This window comes from Paramisgurnus dabryanus, chromosome 17 (assembly GCF_030506205.2).
Source record: "Paramisgurnus dabryanus chromosome 17, PD_genome_1.1, whole genome shotgun sequence".
NCBI lineage: Eukaryota > Metazoa > Chordata > Actinopteri > Cypriniformes > Cobitidae > Paramisgurnus > Paramisgurnus dabryanus.
In genome coordinates this window covers 34,468,735-34,485,860 of record NC_133353.1, presented here as the reverse complement: position 1 = coordinate 34,485,860, position 17,126 = coordinate 34,468,735, and the positions used below count along the sequence as shown (strand labels likewise).

The 17,126-nt window shown below is 37.0% G+C and overlaps 1 protein-coding gene across 6 annotated transcripts in view; it reads left to right on the top strand.

The window, feature by feature from the left end:
- arhgef10 (Rho guanine nucleotide exchange factor (GEF) 10) overlaps positions 1-17,126 on the top strand; it is a 63,851-nt gene that overhangs the window by 6,933 nt on the left and 39,792 nt on the right. For 3 of the 6 annotated variants that reach the window (XM_065267508.2, XM_065267507.2, XM_065267506.2), the window contains exons 2-11: positions 6,613-6,984; positions 8,580-8,870; positions 10,021-10,057; positions 11,151-11,239; positions 11,499-11,555; positions 11,956-12,143; positions 13,378-13,494; positions 15,214-15,325; positions 16,400-16,509; positions 16,590-16,667. In XM_065267508.2, the coding sequence (XP_065123580.1) occupies positions 6,613-6,984; positions 8,580-8,870; positions 10,021-10,057; positions 11,151-11,239; positions 11,499-11,555; positions 11,956-12,143; positions 13,378-13,494; positions 15,214-15,325; positions 16,400-16,509; positions 16,590-16,667 (1,451 nt within the window). Of the gene's footprint in view, positions 1-788; positions 875-6,612; positions 6,985-8,579; positions 8,871-10,020; positions 10,058-11,150; positions 11,240-11,498; positions 11,556-11,955; positions 12,144-13,377; positions 13,495-15,213; positions 15,326-16,399; positions 16,510-16,589; positions 16,668-17,126 lie in introns of all 6 variants that reach the window. The other 3 variants (XM_065267509.2, XM_065267511.2, XM_065267510.2) reach the window with 3 other exon arrangements.

Genomic DNA, 17,126 nt, shown 5'->3' with positions numbered 1-17,126 from the left:
GTGTGTGTGAGAGAGATACAGGACGAGATAAAGGGTTTTTCTGTTCCTTACAGTCACAGATGGGGGGTTTCATGTCTGTGCATGCATGCGAGTTTCCCATTTGGTTGTTATAACTGGGGCAATGGAGTGACAAGCTGCCAATCCAAAGCATCACAAGATTTGTTAACATTAGTCAATCTCTGGAACTCTCTCTATGGCATTATTTTTGGCAATTCCAGTGTTATGGATGAGACATTTGCTGTCAAAACGTATAATTTCTCATAGAATGCATTTATTACCAATGTATTGAACCCCAATTGTTTATATTAAAAAACGACTGATGATTGATTCCAGACATTCAAAAAATATCAGTCTATACTCATGGTAAACAAAATTAAAATGTATAAACTCAAAGCAGTAATACTCAATAAATGGAGAAGGGATGGCTCTTAAAGAACATTAACATTTATTTAAATTTTTGTGTGCACATTTTACATTATGGATGTGACATTTTCCCTGATGACCAAATTTCAGACCATTCTGAAATTTGCACTTACTTAACTATGAGAAATAATAAAAAGTGCTTTAAGAACTTTAAAAGAGACTTTGCATTGGTATTTAAACCACCAAATATTTACATCTGAAATGTCAGTACAGGTTAAAACGTAACTTTTCATGATAATGTTGACATTTGCATGGAATTGCCCAATGATATCATCTCCAGATGTTTATATTTCATAACATTTTTGCTGGTGTGTGTTTGTGCATGCGTTCTCACCGGCTGACCCATCTCATCTCATCTTTCGTAGGTTTGTTAGTGTTGAAAGATCTCATCAGAGCTGGTGTCTGCATGTAAGCATGGACCTGGAAGATTTCCCTCCTCCACCTCCTGACAGTAAGGAACTCAAACTCTTTACAAGTCCTTTACAAAGCTCTTGGCACACAGGCGGTGTTTACTTTGACAAGCTGACAGTGTGTAAATGCAGATGTTGGCTCTGGCACAGAGTTTCTGACACAGAGCTAACCAGATTTCACGTTCATGGTCATCAAAAACTTTTAAACATTTACGAATGAGGTGAACTTTTAAGATATCCTGACTTCACTGCTTTGACTATAGTACGTTTACACAACAATGTTCACGTGCACGGATCCATGAACACGGCAAAAATGTGCTGTATTGTGCATACCAGGCCAGTAGATGGCAATGTTACTTTGTAAAGAAGCACAAGACGCCTGTGCACATATGCATTCTTATACAGAGCGATCAAGACAGCAAAAGCAACAAACAGTTTTGTTTAGATGGATGGTGAGGTCGTTTATTTATTTTACTACTAGTGACCCTGGACTATAATCTGGACTAAACCTTGTTAGTGAAGCGTTAATAGTTGCATGCCTATAAACTGAACACATGCGTGACGTCACTGTTATCACAGATTTGCTTTTTTGTCGTTTACAAAGAGGCGACAAGGTGTTATCTTCAAAGAATTGCACTTTGAAAGCCGTCGACCAAAGTTTGCATTTTTAGGACCCAGAAACGCTACTGTCGTGTGAATGTAAGTTCAAAACGCGTAAATTACCGTTTTTGGTTGAAAAAGTTGTCCACTTTATTTAGACTCAAATGTTAGACGTGTTTGGTAGATGAAGAGTAGAAGAAAATGAAATTGTGTAAACACATTCCAGAGCTCAGCCACTGAGGATTGTGTGGGTTACAAAATAGAGGAACGCCAGAATGAATGCAGGGGAGGTGTAAAGAAAACGACAGCAGAAAGAAAAAAGATAGACAGTACCACTATCTGTTCAATAAAACAGGGATAATCCTACTGTAATTTCTATACTTGGTTGGTAAAATGGCTGTTTCAAGTGTCTGCAAAATGCATTTATGTAAACTACATCACAAATCAAGCCCATAGTGTAGTGGAAATCAGCATCATAAGGAACAAAGCTAGTTTTCCAACTTATTTTTAAGGCACCTTACCTTCACAGTCAGTATATTTTTAAATGTATGGAAACTTCCTCATGCTTTATCTACTTTATCTCCATTCATTAACACAGAGGGCTGATAAAGCCACTTTCAAATCTCCTCTTCATGCCTGTGTGATTCTCACTTCCCACGGTAGTACAAATCCAAACTAGGACAAGAGACTACAACTCTACCCCCAAACAATGAACTCTTAACCTTTACCCTATGTGCTTAGAGATTTATGGATGTAACCCATTGGATCACTGCATACCATTACCTGCTTTTGCCTGATCTCCCACCCACAGTACGTGCTTTGTGACTACTGTAAAGCCCTTTTCACACACATTAAGAAAATACATGGAAAATGTGTCCCTTAAAGACACGTATCGTGATGTGTATTGTAATTCTGATCGTGCACTTGGTGGATTTTGTCCACTATGGCTGTGACGGTTGTAATAAACACAGCACAACCGGGTGGTGAAGTGTTACTTGTGCCGGTGAAAAAGCAACCCGCGGTGTTGAAGTGAGACCCGCAGTGTTGTGCACATCATAAAAAATTTAAAATATAAATTACAATCTCGCACAGCAAGATGTTTTCAAGTTCGTGTGAACGCAAATTCCCAGCAGACTCAGAGTTAGCACGCTATTTGCAAGGGAAGGCAACTGATATCAGTGATGACCTGCTGCTTGGGGGCGGAACAAATGGGGCAAGATATTCTCTCTTGGTCACTTAAGGGCGATTTATAGTCGTGCGTAGGTGCTACGCCGTAGCTACGGCGTAGGCTATCCGTAGCCTGTGCGTAGCTCTGCGTAGCCTGACGCGCACCTCACAAAATTCCTAACAGCGCGCCGGACCTACGCGGACCACAAGCTCTGTGATTGGTCCACCAGAACCCCTTCCGTCAGGTAAAAAAACTGCGTCATAGGTATTTCCGGTTGAGACGGTGAAAACAAAGATGAGCCAAGTTGAGGAGTGATTTAACTAAAACTGCAACATAAGTCGCTGTTTATTTACTTACATCATTGCTGGTCTTCTCAAATTATACACAACAAGTTGCTATTTTTTCTTCGTTTGTGGGTTAACTTGCTTAGCTTCTTCTTCTGTGACGACTTCTGCTGCTACTGTGGTTACACGCGTGATTACTGCCAACCAGCGGTTTCGCGTGTCTTTGCACGTCGACGCGGACAGCGACGCACAAGTATAAATGAAAACCGACGCGAAACCTACGCCGTCGCTGCTACGCCGTAGGACCTACGCACGACTATAAATCGCCCTTAAAGGTTGCAAATAAGTATCAATCTGCACTACCAGTACACCATCAGAAGTTTTCAGCATGGCGGGAAACATTATAAACAATCCCGTGGGTGCTCCAGGGCTGGGCTCGAGCACCCACCAAAATGGCCAAGCACATATGCTCATTTGCTTCAGATTTCGTGTCTAAAACCACATGGAAAACGTGACCACGCCGCTTTACTCCTTGTCAAAACACGTGGGTGCTCCAAAGCATCTGTCGTTGCTAAGTAACCTGCTTGACGTTGTGACGAGCACCCACCGGTAGAAAAAGAAACCAGTGCTTGTGAACACGCATGTTTGTAAAGAAACGTATATCTGCTCATTGTTTACAATTTTAGATTTTAAACTATATGTATGCATTATATATAAACTTGCATCAATGTGCGCATGCAACCATAAACCACGCAAACACATTGTATTATACCAAATACACAAAATAACGTTGTTTTTTTGCAATAAAAAACTACCAGCTTTGACACTGATTATACTTGTCTGAGAAAAAAATAGAAGAACTTTCTTAAAATGTTTCAGGAATTTAAAGAATGCTAAATATTTCTAACTTTTATCTGAAGCTAAAATCTGTAAAGTTTTTTTGGTGAAAAAAAAAAAAAAAAAAAAAAAAGTGTTGAAAGCTGTCTTCTTACTGTTCTATGATTCACAACACGAAGCGTAAAGAATAGTTCAGATCAGATTTCGCAGGAAATGTTAGTTGTTTCAACAAATGTAATGACAAGTAAGTAAAGTAACCTGTAATTTTATGTTTCAAACACAAATGGCAATAAAGAGGCAAAGTTACGAATTGCATCTTTAAATAAGAATATGCATTTTCTTCATTTAAATATTAAAGAATCCGGCCCCTTGATTGCCAACTTTTTCAACTTTCAGTAAAAAAACTACAAAAATACATTTGACTTGTCAGTAATAATAATTGTAGTAAATATGTACCTGGCTTGCCAATGATTAATAAATCATCAGTATTTTTTTATTGACATTACAGGAAATTATTGAATAGTTATCGAAAACAGAAAAGGTAATCAGTCTTTCAGCGTTGCGTTGAAAATCCACAGCCTTAGGGGTTGTGTACACCAAAACTTTTACGCCCGCGGCCGGCGCATGTTTTCAATTGTTTCCAATGGAAGCTCGGCATTTTTCAAATAAGCCAGCAGCTAGCGGGTTTTTTCCGCGCTGAAAACCGGCGCTCGGCGGTTTTTCCACGCTCGCCGCTGAGCGTCGAGAGTTGAAAGAGATTCAACTTTGGGAGAAAAGCTCCGCTCGTCAATGTCAGTTCTCACACGGCCGCCCAATCACAGTGGAGGAGGGGCGGGACATCACCACAGCAACCAACCGGCTCGCAGCTGAAGTATCACAGCTATCAAAGCGCTCAGCTGAAGAAAGCTGGCACTCAGCTGAAAAACAGCTGGCATTCGGCGTCCTCAAGGCGTTTTCAGCCGCGTTTAAAAGTTTTGGTGTGTCCAGCCCCTTAAGTTGGAGGAGGGCATGTTTATTACTGCGTTAGGAATCTCTGCTATTTCAGTGAGCATACTTGTACCAGCACGGCACGACGGATATATTGACTTCAAGAGATAACGGTTTCCATTAGAGGAAGCATGGTTTCCTGGGCAGTGCTCCAGAGTCTTTTAGTTGCACCACTCCTTTTAATATTCCCCTATGAGAGAAAAAACCAACATACTTTAATTAATTGCAGTGGTTTGGAGGTACTGTGGTTGCTATCCATATATACAGTGTTGTTTGGTAAATAAACGGTCTATAAAACTCTTAAACTTGTTAAATTACTGAAGTGAAGAATAGCTGCTGCTGTGTGTGCTTTGACAGGACATCAAGCTCTAATGCTGAATGAAGGGAAAAAAAGACACATTTTTGAAGAGTGAGTCACTCGCCCAAGAGACTCCATGAAGTGTTCGCATTATAATAGTGTACATTGTCACAAATTCCTTTGCTTTCGTCACTTATTAATGCAACTTTCTTCAGTCGTATCTTCTTATCTTCTCTTTCAACCGTACTTTAAAGCTGTTTGCCATGTTTTCAAATAAATGTGACGTGAGAGTTTATGAAAAGAGATCACAAAAATTTGTTCATTATTTACTTCCCCTCATTTAATTTTAAAGTTACATGACTCTCTGTCTTCTTCTGTGAAACTCAAAAGGAGAAATTGTATGTAATGATGACAGAATTATGGAAGTTTTGTCATAATATCCAAACCAAACTACAATATTGAAATTAATGATCTTAAATTTGAGATCTGTGTTTATCTTTGGTCTCAGTAGGCACGTTTCCTCTTTGGTTTGCTGGCGTGTGGGAAATAAAGCCGAGGTTTGACCCTGTTTCCTTTTAATATCAGTGCGCTTCCTCTCTAACCCTTTGTACTAGTTTTGGTGTATGATTTGTTTTTATGTTCTCTTGTATGTACTGGCTGAGATCTTAAGAGCTGAGCATTCCTGTACATGTCATAAATTTAAAAGTTTCTCGTGTATAAAATACAAATTTGCCTGTGAACCGTGGGTGGGCAAAGAGGAGGGCGGGAACCAGCTGTAGAACCAAAATACTACACTTACAGACATAACCCTAAATTAACTTTGGGAGCACAGAGTGAAAAAGGATGAAATGAGAAAATTTACCAGCTTAAGTACTGTACTTTCTGGCCATGGTATTTTGCATTTTTTTTTTAACTTGTCATTTTGGTGGCTAAATGTGGTGAAATTCCACACATGCATCATCACATGGATTAATGGAGAGAAAAAAAAAACTAAATGTATTTAAATTTACGATGGTAAATTTTTCAAGTATTGAACTGTGTATTAATTAGAATTAAGTATATTTTAATTGTAGACACTTTTGGTCTTTGAATATGAATTGCTTTTAGTGGTGGGCTAAGATTAATTGTGATTAATCGAATACAAAATAAAAGTTTAATATATGTCTTTGTTTTGTGTGTGAATTAAACACTCACACACACACGTGTATATATTTCAAAAATGATTCATTTATTTGAATTTATTAAATTTTTTTATTAATTTATATATATATTTTTAATGATTATATATAATATATAAAAATATAAATAAATATGCACATGTAAATGTTTCTTAAATACATACATGAATGTGTGTGTGTGTGTGTGTGTGTGTGTGTGTGTGTGTGTGTGTGTGTGTGTGTGTGTGTGTGTGTGTGTGTGTGTGTGTGTGTGTGTGTGTGTGTGTGTGTGTATGTGTGTGTGTTTATATATACATAATAATTACACACAGCACACAAACAATATATTATGCAAAAACTCACTTTTATTTTGTATGCGATTAATCGCGATAAATCTTTGCACATCAGTTATATCAGGCATAACTTTTCACTATGTCTCTCTTTGCAGTGTTGGATGATGGAGGTGAGAAATTTGAGTTTGACGACAGTGGTGATGAAGCCCCAGAGGCGGATCGGCTGCCTCCCGACCCTGAGGGAATGTCCATGCCTCCACCCTCCTCATCGGCAGACCGGGACGCACGCGTGAATGTGACAAGCCCAAACCCGGAAAGCTTACTCACCATAGAGGCTAATCTGCCCCCTCCACCTCACGAATGCCTTAATAATAATACCTCTTCGGCTCATGCAGCATTCCCGCAGGGAGATCTACCACCTCCTCCATCAGAGCTGTGTTATAGTACAGCCGAAGGGCTGCATAGTGACCCCCCTCCACCACCACTAGAGGACGCTACAGGAGCTGCTGTTTACAGTGACCTGGAGGGTGAGTTTGAAATGGACACTACAGTTATGATGTTAACTATGAAATTGGTCCAGTAGCGCCTCACTGCAGAACACGACATCCAGGGGGCGGGGTTGGATTTAGATCCAGGGGCGGAGCTGGATCCCGATCCAGAGATCCCATTGGTCGCCAGTTTTACCACAAGACACGTCATACACGTGTTGCTGCGTTACCATTTCCGCATTTAGTCGTAACTAAATTAAGTTATTCTTTTGACATAATAACTAACTTCACTTATGACTACAATAAAAGTACTGCCTTTTAGGGTGAAATGTAAGTTTTTTGCTATAATGTTTTGGAGTAAAACATTTCGGGTAAGCCTACTACGAGTAATCTTACCACATGCAGTTTAAGACCTATTAATGGATACAGTATTAATATGCATAATTATTAAGATATATAGGCTATGGCATGTTATTTAGAAATTAATAAATTGAATGTTTATCTTGTATGGACTTTGAACTTGTTTTAACGTCTTTGCTTACAGCCATTAGGAAACAGGTTTACTTTTTTTTACATTTGCTAATAAAAGATATCAAATAAATAAGTTTATATATTTACTCGTATAGGAATAGCTGTGTAATAAGTGGGATAATGTACAAATAAATCCCTTCAGTGATATCAAACTGTCGGGAACGTGTCCTTACCTCCCCTTACACCTAACTGTGATACTTTCTAAATTATGAATCTTTCTCATTATTAATCAAACGTACACTTAAATTGATAAGAGCAAACGTTGGTGACCACAGGTTGCAACTAATTGCGGGCTGCAACAACGCAAATATACTGGTTCATTTGGCGGAACAAGGTATATAAAGTGGGAGGAGTTGGATCTAGATCCAACACCGCCCCCTGGATGTTGTGTTCCGCAGTGAGGACCATCTCAATTGGTCGGCTATATACGATTGGTTCATAAAATGAACTGTTTGCAGGTCAAGGTGATGGATAACATTAAAAGCATGCTTAATGAAAACAATATGCACTTGTTATAAAATAAATTCCCCAACTGACTATGATCCTGAATGAGATTTCGACATAATTTACTGTAAATCTAATCTACAGCTATTTTGGTGGCAGCCCATTTCTCGCGATTAATCGCATACAAAATAAAAGTTTGTGTTTACATAATATATTTGTGTGTGTATTGTGTGTAATTGTTATGTATATATAAATACACACATACGTGTATACATTAATAATATTCACACACAGTGCACACACAAATATTATGCAAAAAAAAACCTTTTTTGTATGCGATTAATCGCGATTAATCTTTTGATAGCCCTTGCCCTTTGCATCCTTGCCTATTTTTAATCCTGATGTGGTTTTCTGAGGCAACATCTGTAATCTTTTTCTTACCCTTATCTTTATCTTCTTATCTTTCGTTGGTGTGGTGTGAGTTTTATGTATTATGAATCCCTCACTACAGTCTGTCTTCAGTAGCTGAATATAAACACTAAACAAACCCCACATGGAAAAGATTTACTACCTGGGGGCGGAAATACAACTTCCCACTTTTGTACAAGACCTACTGTCTCAGACCTTCCTGATAAGTCACTGTCCTTTTTGACCAATAGGTGACAGAGGTGCCAGTGTGGCTTCCACCAAATCCAAAGTCAGTCCCTACTCTGTGATCGATATCGCCCCTATCCAACAGCAGCTGCTGTCGGAGCAGAATACCCCTCCCTCCTCTCCCCCAGCTACTGATAATAAAAGGGACATTCAGGATGTTCCCGGTAGCCCCGGGTTGGCATCTGGGTATTCTGTGCCAGTGCCCTGCGGTTATGCAACGCCCTCAAATGTGCCGATCATCACACCAACCTACACCACCCCAGTCATCATCCGACACTTCTCTATGGATGAAGATGGTAAAAGAGCGAGATTGTTAACAAATATAATTTTTTGCTGGTCTTGATGGGGTTACCATTACCACACATCTCTCCCTCCTTTCTCCTTCCCTTCACTCAACTCTCGTCTCTCATCCGTCTTTTTCTGAAGCTTTGCCATGAGGAAGTAGGGGATAAATTTAGTTGGCTTAGGCTGTGATGAGGTTTCCTGTTTTCTCTAAAGTGTAACAGTAGCTTGGACACTACATTTATTTTGTTTGAATCTAGTGTATTTTTAAATATGGATTTATATTTGAATACAGTTAAGTATAGTACAAATATTCACAAAACTTTAGCAATCACCAACTTTCCAAAGTTAGTTTTTGGCTTAGTTTGAATCCGGTGTATATTTGAATATACATTTATATTTAAATATATAGTCAAGTATAGATTTTGCGCTAACTAAAATGACTTATTTTATGGGTATTTTTCATTTTTAATTCCTTAAAACAATACATGAATACAATTGGGAATAATAATTTTGTTTTATCAATCAGTTTTGCGCATTTGAATATAGCCTTAGAAGATGGTATGGCGTTTAAAAGAAAAGAAAGAAAAAAAAAAAGTTTTGCGCATTATAATTTTATAATACACAAAACTGATTTGCATGGTTTTCATTACAGATTTGCCCGAAACGTTTATGATATTTATTAAACGTTGATAAAACCTATTGCGCAATTATGTTGTGTCTATTAACGAATGTTATTTTAAGATAAGTCAATCCATAAACCGCGGCGACAGATGTTGGTACATTTACGTATATCGCAGCTACCGCACTAACTATTTTTTTAGTTTAATTAATTTTAATTTTATTCAATATACGGGAGTTTCTGTGAAATTTATGTGTTTTCATTAGGTGTATTTTCAATTCGCAATTTCATTTGCGCAATTTGAAGGCTATTAAAAAGGCAACTATCATATCTTTAGTTTTATTAGGAAACTCTATCATCCCCTTGTGGCGTAATGGTGTCTGATCTGTAAATTTCAACCAAAGTGAAGAGGATTTTCATTATTAAGATGCAGTGTAATTTCTTAGGATCTTGTGAACATGTTTTAGTTATATATATTGAATGTATTTATCTGTGAGTGATGTGTTAATGTACAGTATGAACTTTTGTGATGTGTCCTACAGTGACTGTCGGTGTAACAGGACAAACTCCAGTGGACAGGTGAGTGATACAGTACTGTACTGTTTACTACATCTAATGATAATGGATGACCATATACCGGTCAATGACGTGACATTTATTATTTTGTGTCCGTATGGCTCAATTAAATGTAAAAGGGTTAAAATTTCAAAATAAACTTGCAGACATTCTCTTTTTTTGAGGACCAAGTCTAAAATTTCTGGTTTTATTTCATTTTGAAAGAATATTTGGGGATAATTGCAAAAATGTTAATGTGGTGTAACCGGTCTGTGTCAATTGGTTTAACTAGTATTATTTTTTTAATGAAAATATGAATATATTCATAAAAAATGTGGAATAAAATATAATCATCTAGTTTAGTGTAATATGATTTTTTTACATAAATTTTTTACATCATTTGTCAAAGATTATTTAGAAAACAGAGCTGTTTTCAGCATATGTCAGGACAAATATTACAAAAACCCATTAAAATTTACATTTAGAAATAAATAATAAAATGATATTTTAAAAGTTTTTTTTATGATTACGTTTACATGCCATCAAGGTGGATAAAATATTTAATATTTCTCATTCTTTGGCGCAATTGGCGGTTACACCGTTTGACATTTTCAGGTCCATTCAGTCTTAACTTTCATAAAAATGGTGCAAATTTAATTTTTTATTGCATAAAATTAAGATAAATACACTTTGTGCATTAAATAAACCTGATGCATGCTTTAAAAAAATTTTAAAAGATTTTTGAATTTCTCATCTTGCCAAATCGTTTTTGTCACTGACCCATACATGTTTGCTTGCTTGTTTGTCTGAATTTGTGTGTTTTTTTGTTTGTACGCTCCTGTACAGTTCACATACCTGGCTTGAATGTGTTTTATGCAAAAAAATAATTTGGACAGTCACTTAATAAAATATTAAAATGGATGATTATGGTCATAAATGAATCAGATATTAATAATATATTCATATTAGCTAAGCCCATAAATAATTAAAATAGTTATTAGAGAATTGAAGAGGTCATTTTTGACAGCTGTAATTTGAAAACTCCATCTTTTACAAAGGGGGATATTTAATGGGGAAGTGTTTCTTTTCTTTTTTTAACTTAAAGTTGTTCATCCAGTGTTTTTAGTGAAGAGTGTCCAGTCATCAAGGAGGAAGATGCTCTTACTAAATGGGTGTCAGATCCAGCAAACACAGCCTGGATGGAAAGTAAGTGCTTACAATTTTGCTTGGCTGATTTAAGTTATCAACGCAAATATGTTGGTTCCTCAGTGTCTCATGAGATTTGTGAATGTGCATGTATGTATAAAGTCTTGCTTGGCTGTGTTTCCTGTTTCTGAAGAGAATCCCAGACATTTCCTTCCCTTTGACTGAAGAAATACTCCTTCAGACGAACTATAACACTCACAAAGAAGCACATTGATTTAGTTTTACAAGATTGTTTGCCTGTTTTATTTTTTTACTGAAGGCCCGGATGAAGTGATTTATGATGACGTACCAAGAGAAAACTCTGGATCCACCACAGGTCTGTTCATCTAATCTTTTTGTACATTGACTATGCAAAGCGTTGTTTATATACCAGCCAATGGTGCTCACTTATGTACGAATCTTTGCATGCTTTATTTTTAGCACAAAAACCTGCATCATATTTACTAATCACCCACATTGCATTTTAATGCATTTGCATTTAATGCAGTTTTGTGCATGTTTGCATTTGCATGTTGATGACACTACAATCAGGCACAATTCAATGTTAGTGAATAGCCCAATGGAAATGTGAGAGTAATAGAAACTAAGAGTAAAAATGGCCAGTCAGCAGTTAACATTAATAAATGTCATGTGACTTACAGCTCTGTTGCTGTCGCTCATGTCATGAGGTGTAGATTACAGGCTGCTTCTGTATAAAAGTATAAACTGTGTTATAGACCCAGATGAGATGATCTATGATGATGTGGATTTCGGGGAGGAGGGTGGCAGCAGCTCGCCAGACAACGGCTGGAGTTCCAGTGAGTTTGAGAGTTATGAGGAAGCAAGTGACACAGAGAACGGACACGGAGAAAATGGCCTGCCTGATGCATTTGTTAGGGGTCGCACGCCCAGCAAGAAAACACATGTATGTATTTAAATTATTAATACTTCTCTCTCTCAGTCGAAACCTCTCTTTATCTCATTTTATAAAACGGTTACTTCCAGTCCTCTATTCTGATTGGTTAATAGCTGTGTTAAGATAAATGACAGTTGTTGTGACCGTTGCACCCAATGGTTGTGTGTATGACTGCGCAGCACCCTCAGTCGGTCAGGGATTATTTTTCCAGCGGTAGGAAGACTTTTAGTTATTTTACTTCATAAAAGTTGCACTGATACAGTACATTTTGTTTGCTTTAGTATTTGCATTCTGTGATATATTCTGTGTTTTATAAAAGCAAAAAGGTACTTGAGGCTAAAGCCTTGTTTATACTCGACACATCCACATGAGCGTGTTTGTGCACGCGCCAAAAATGACATCGTGTGCGTTGGGTGCGCAAGACCTCATTTTGTGTGGAGGTGTGCACGTCATTTTTGTAACTTGCAGTCACTACTCACTAGGGTGGGTTTAATGCAGACTCTCATTTCGAGTATGCGTTGCATACTTGACAAGCATGTGACTTTGACTTTTAGCACGTCACTTTCAATAGTTGCACAGAGCATTGACATTGTCATGTTTCATGTCATTTATTTAAACATATGTGGTCAATCATATGTTTTTTATGTCTTATACCGATATTGAAAAAGCAGTGAGGCTGATATAACACACATGTAATTACAGTAAAAATAAACATTAAAATGTAGGACTGTCAAACGATAAATTGCGATTTATCACATACAAAATAAAAGTTTGTGTTTGCATAATATATATGTGTGTGTGTGTGTATACTGTGTGTATATATTATAAATGTGTGTGTATTTATATATATATAAAATAATTACACAATGCACACACATAAATTATGCAAAAAACTTTATTTTGTATGCGATTAATCGCGATTAATCTTTTAACAGCCCTATTAAAAAGTGAATAATGATTGGTCATTTTACTGTCTGTCAGACATTGGCTTCACAAGTGTCTTTATATTACAAACAACTAATTTAAGAAACAGAAAGATTTATTGGCCTATTTAAATTTTTTTTTACAGCAAATGCCGATTATTTAAATATTACAAATATCAGCCACTGCAATATATCGGTCTATCTCTACGTATTACACAGTTACTCCTTTTGGGAAAGTCTTATATAAATGAATACCAGTGTAAGACGATAAAGGAATGATGGAGTCCGTGTGCAGTAACTCGCTCTCTGCTTCCGTTCAGCTCTCTGACGATCTGGTGCGTTTGAAAGAGCATTATGAGAAAAAGATGCGAGATCTCATGGCAAACACAGTGGGGACGGTAGAGCTGCAACAGCTCAAACACAAACACGAGCTGAAGGTAAAAGGTTGACGGCTGTCGGTCTTACTGGATTGACGCCTCTTTCCTCTATTGGTGTTAGTGTTGGTGGTGGGGCTTCCTCTGTTCAAATCCCTCACCGCCGTCCCCACTAAGCTTTTGTTGTGTGTCTGTACAGAACATCATGGCTGTCTTCATTTTTGGAGAGTGACTGTCGTACTCTTCTCTCTCATTATTTTCCCTGTGTTCTTTGCATGATATGTATGTATAGTTGACATATAACTCTTCCTAAGTGACTGCCACAGCAGAGCAAAACCAAAAAATACAGAGAGCAAGCGACTAACAAATTGTCTTTTTGCTTGTAGTGGTTTTAGTTAGGAAAAGAAATCATTGTCATTTATTGCAATTGGTTAAAGGTGGTGTAGAATGTAAAACTGTGTTTATCTAGGCATAAATGAATAATAAGAGTTATTATCGTAAGCCTTAAACACGATTGTTTCCTTCTAATGTAAACCTCATGCATGCAAAAGACAGCTGGAGAACACTAAGTTAGACATTAAATTAAGTACAATGTTGTTACAATGCTAAAAACAAAGTTGTGACTGCTGATTAAGCTCTATATGCTAGTTAATGCTATATGCTAGCGCTTAGGCTAAAGTTCTACTATTGACGTTTCAGTTACGTTTTGCAGGTCTATACTGAAAATAACACAAACTTACCACTCAGAAACGTCCATTAACAATCTTCAAACAATTGATTATTCCTCAAAATCTGTATCTTCATCTGATACAGACTCAAACATAAGGTCTGTTTGCACACACACAAAGCTACTGAAGGAGCTGTTCTGAGAAACAACCAATCAGAGCAAAGCTCAGCATTATTATTCATGACCCTTTCAAATAAGGTAATAATAGACCATTTCATTCTGGGGGACAAATCTTAGGGTTGTAAATGGACATTTAAAACCGTCTCTGGATCATTTTTGCACATAAAACTGCCACATAAACCTTATGTAGATATTAGAGAACAACCTAAACGGGACATATCATGAAAATTTGACTTTTTCCATGTTTAAGTGCTATAATTAGGTTCCTAGTGCTTGTATCAACCTAGAAAATGTTAAAAATATAAAACCAGTAACTTAGTTTTGGTAAACCATTCTCTGCAATCATGTGAAAAAATAGGTCATTGAAATTTGACTCCACTTGTGATGTCAGAAGGGGATAGTACTTAATCTGCACTATCCAACAACGCCACTGTCATTTAGTTCAGAGTTCAGCTCATTTGCATTTAAAAGGACACACCCAAAACGGCACGTTTTTGCTCAAAGTGGCAATTTTTACATGCAATAAATGATCTTAACATACGTACTCTGGGGACACCAAAGAATTATTTTACATCTTTAAAAAGTCTTGTGAAATGTCCGATTTATCATATTGTATATATTGTATATGCTGTTTTAGAGATAGAGTAAGTAAATCTTATGGCAGGGTTCGACTGACATTATGACTGCCTGCAGTTGTGGTCTCTGTCTCCCTCTCTCATTTACCCATCAGTTATGTGATCTGTTGTCATCGTAACATCTTTTCATTGTCGGGTTGTTTTATAACTCAGACCATCATTTAGCTTGATGCATGTTTAGATCTTGTGTCTTCTCCATGGCGTGTGGGTTCATCTCAAAACTAACGCCTCTTAAAGTGAATATGAAGCATTTAAGTGGTGATGAATCAGAACTCATGAATGATGGATGTTGTGCAACAGATGCAGAGGCTTGTAAAAGCAGCCAAAGATGGAACTAAAGACGGTCTACAGAAAACCAAAGCCGCAGTGAGAAAGGGCCGATCGTTCATCCGCACCAGATCTCTCTGTCAGGGTAAGAGCACAACAGAGAGCTCTTCATTAATGTGACCAGTGTTGGCAAAATGAGTCAGAATGAGCACATTCTCAAATATTAGTTATTGATATTTTGACTTTATTTCGTAAACTATTGCGTTTAGTTTTGCGTGCGCAAGTGAAACTATCACGTGCACACGTGAAACTATCGCATGTGCATGTGAAAGCGAAAGTTTCATGTGTGCACGAGAAAGTTTCACGTGCGTATGCGAAACTAAACATTAAAAAAATTCTGCATATGAAGGTTTTGCGTGAGCACATGAAATTAAACGTAAGATTTTTTTACTCCAATGTCACCTTAGGGCCTCGGTAAAGATGAGGGTTAAAAAAACACACAAAAAATGCATCCATACCTTAAAATCACTGGTAAAACTAATACACACAAAGTCAAAAACAATAAAATAGGAAAAATATATGTTCAACTTTTTTCTTTTATTGTTTGATTGACATTAAGACAGACAGTTTTAAGATCTACTGTAATGCAAGAATCTAATATAATCTTACACGTCAGATATTTTTTCCCAACAGTTAAACAAACATTCACTTAAGACATAACAGATTTTATCTGCGTGATTTATTGTCAAAACATTTTTTTTTTAAATCTGTTATTCTGTGTAAATGTCAATATCGGGGACGCACGCTCCTCTGTGCATGCTTTGGATCTGTCAGTCAGCGCAAGAAAGATCATTTTTATGTCTTATCTCTCTTAATAACTATTTTAACATCAAGCAAGTACTGCACTCTATTTTCTAATTTCTGCATGCAAAATGTCCCGCGCATGTGGGTGCACGCATTTTTGTATTAGATTAAGCATTTAAAATGGTACACCTTTCAGAAAATGTAAAAATCAAGATCATTTAAGCTGTTTAATGACTGTTTAGAGAATTGCGATTGCTAGACGGTTTTTGGTCGATATTTTTATTTAAACCAAAATCGACATTTATACTTTCTTTTGCCTCTAGCTCAAAATTAGAAAGTGCGCATTCTGACTCATTTTGCCAGCACGGGTCACAAATGCTTTTTATTTCATGTGATATTTATTCATTTTCTTTAGAGAAGAAACCCAGCTGCTTTGATGAAGATTCAGATCTTTTCATTGAGGTGGAGTGTTTTAATGTGGACCCAGTTTTGGGGCCCGCACCCGATGGACTCTCTCAGCACCAGGTAGTGTCATAAATAAACACACACAGCTTTTATAGATTCAAATATTCCCATTGTATGTGCTTAATTGTTTGTATGAGCAGGTAATGAGGAGATGCATTCTGGAGATGATTCTAGAGAGTGAGAAGAACTATCTGGAAGCTCTTAAGAGGATTTTAGAGGTTTTTACAATTTTTTCTGTATTTATTACGTTTTATGAATGCATTTTACTTTTCAAAAAAATCATTATTACACAGATATTGTTGTAGAGTGCCGCAGGGATGATGTATTTTTGTAGGCAAAACCTAGAAGCGAGTTAGCTTTTTTTTAGCACTTCCGGTTCCACCACCCAAAGTTTTTTTAATTGGTTAAACTCCTTAAATTAGATCTTGGGTTAACACAAGCCCGAAAGGTTTTTACGTTTTATTCTACAACGTAAAACACACCAACACGTGACTTTTTAAAGCTTCACAGAATCTTTAAAGGGGTGATTGCTAACAAGTTGCTACATGGGACTAAAGACTTTGTCTGGACTTTTAACTTCATCACGCATGAAGATCTCAAAAACAACATGGGCTCAATTCCTGACAAAGAGTCATCCACAAAGAGTATTTCTTCATCAGGAAACATGTTTTAAACAT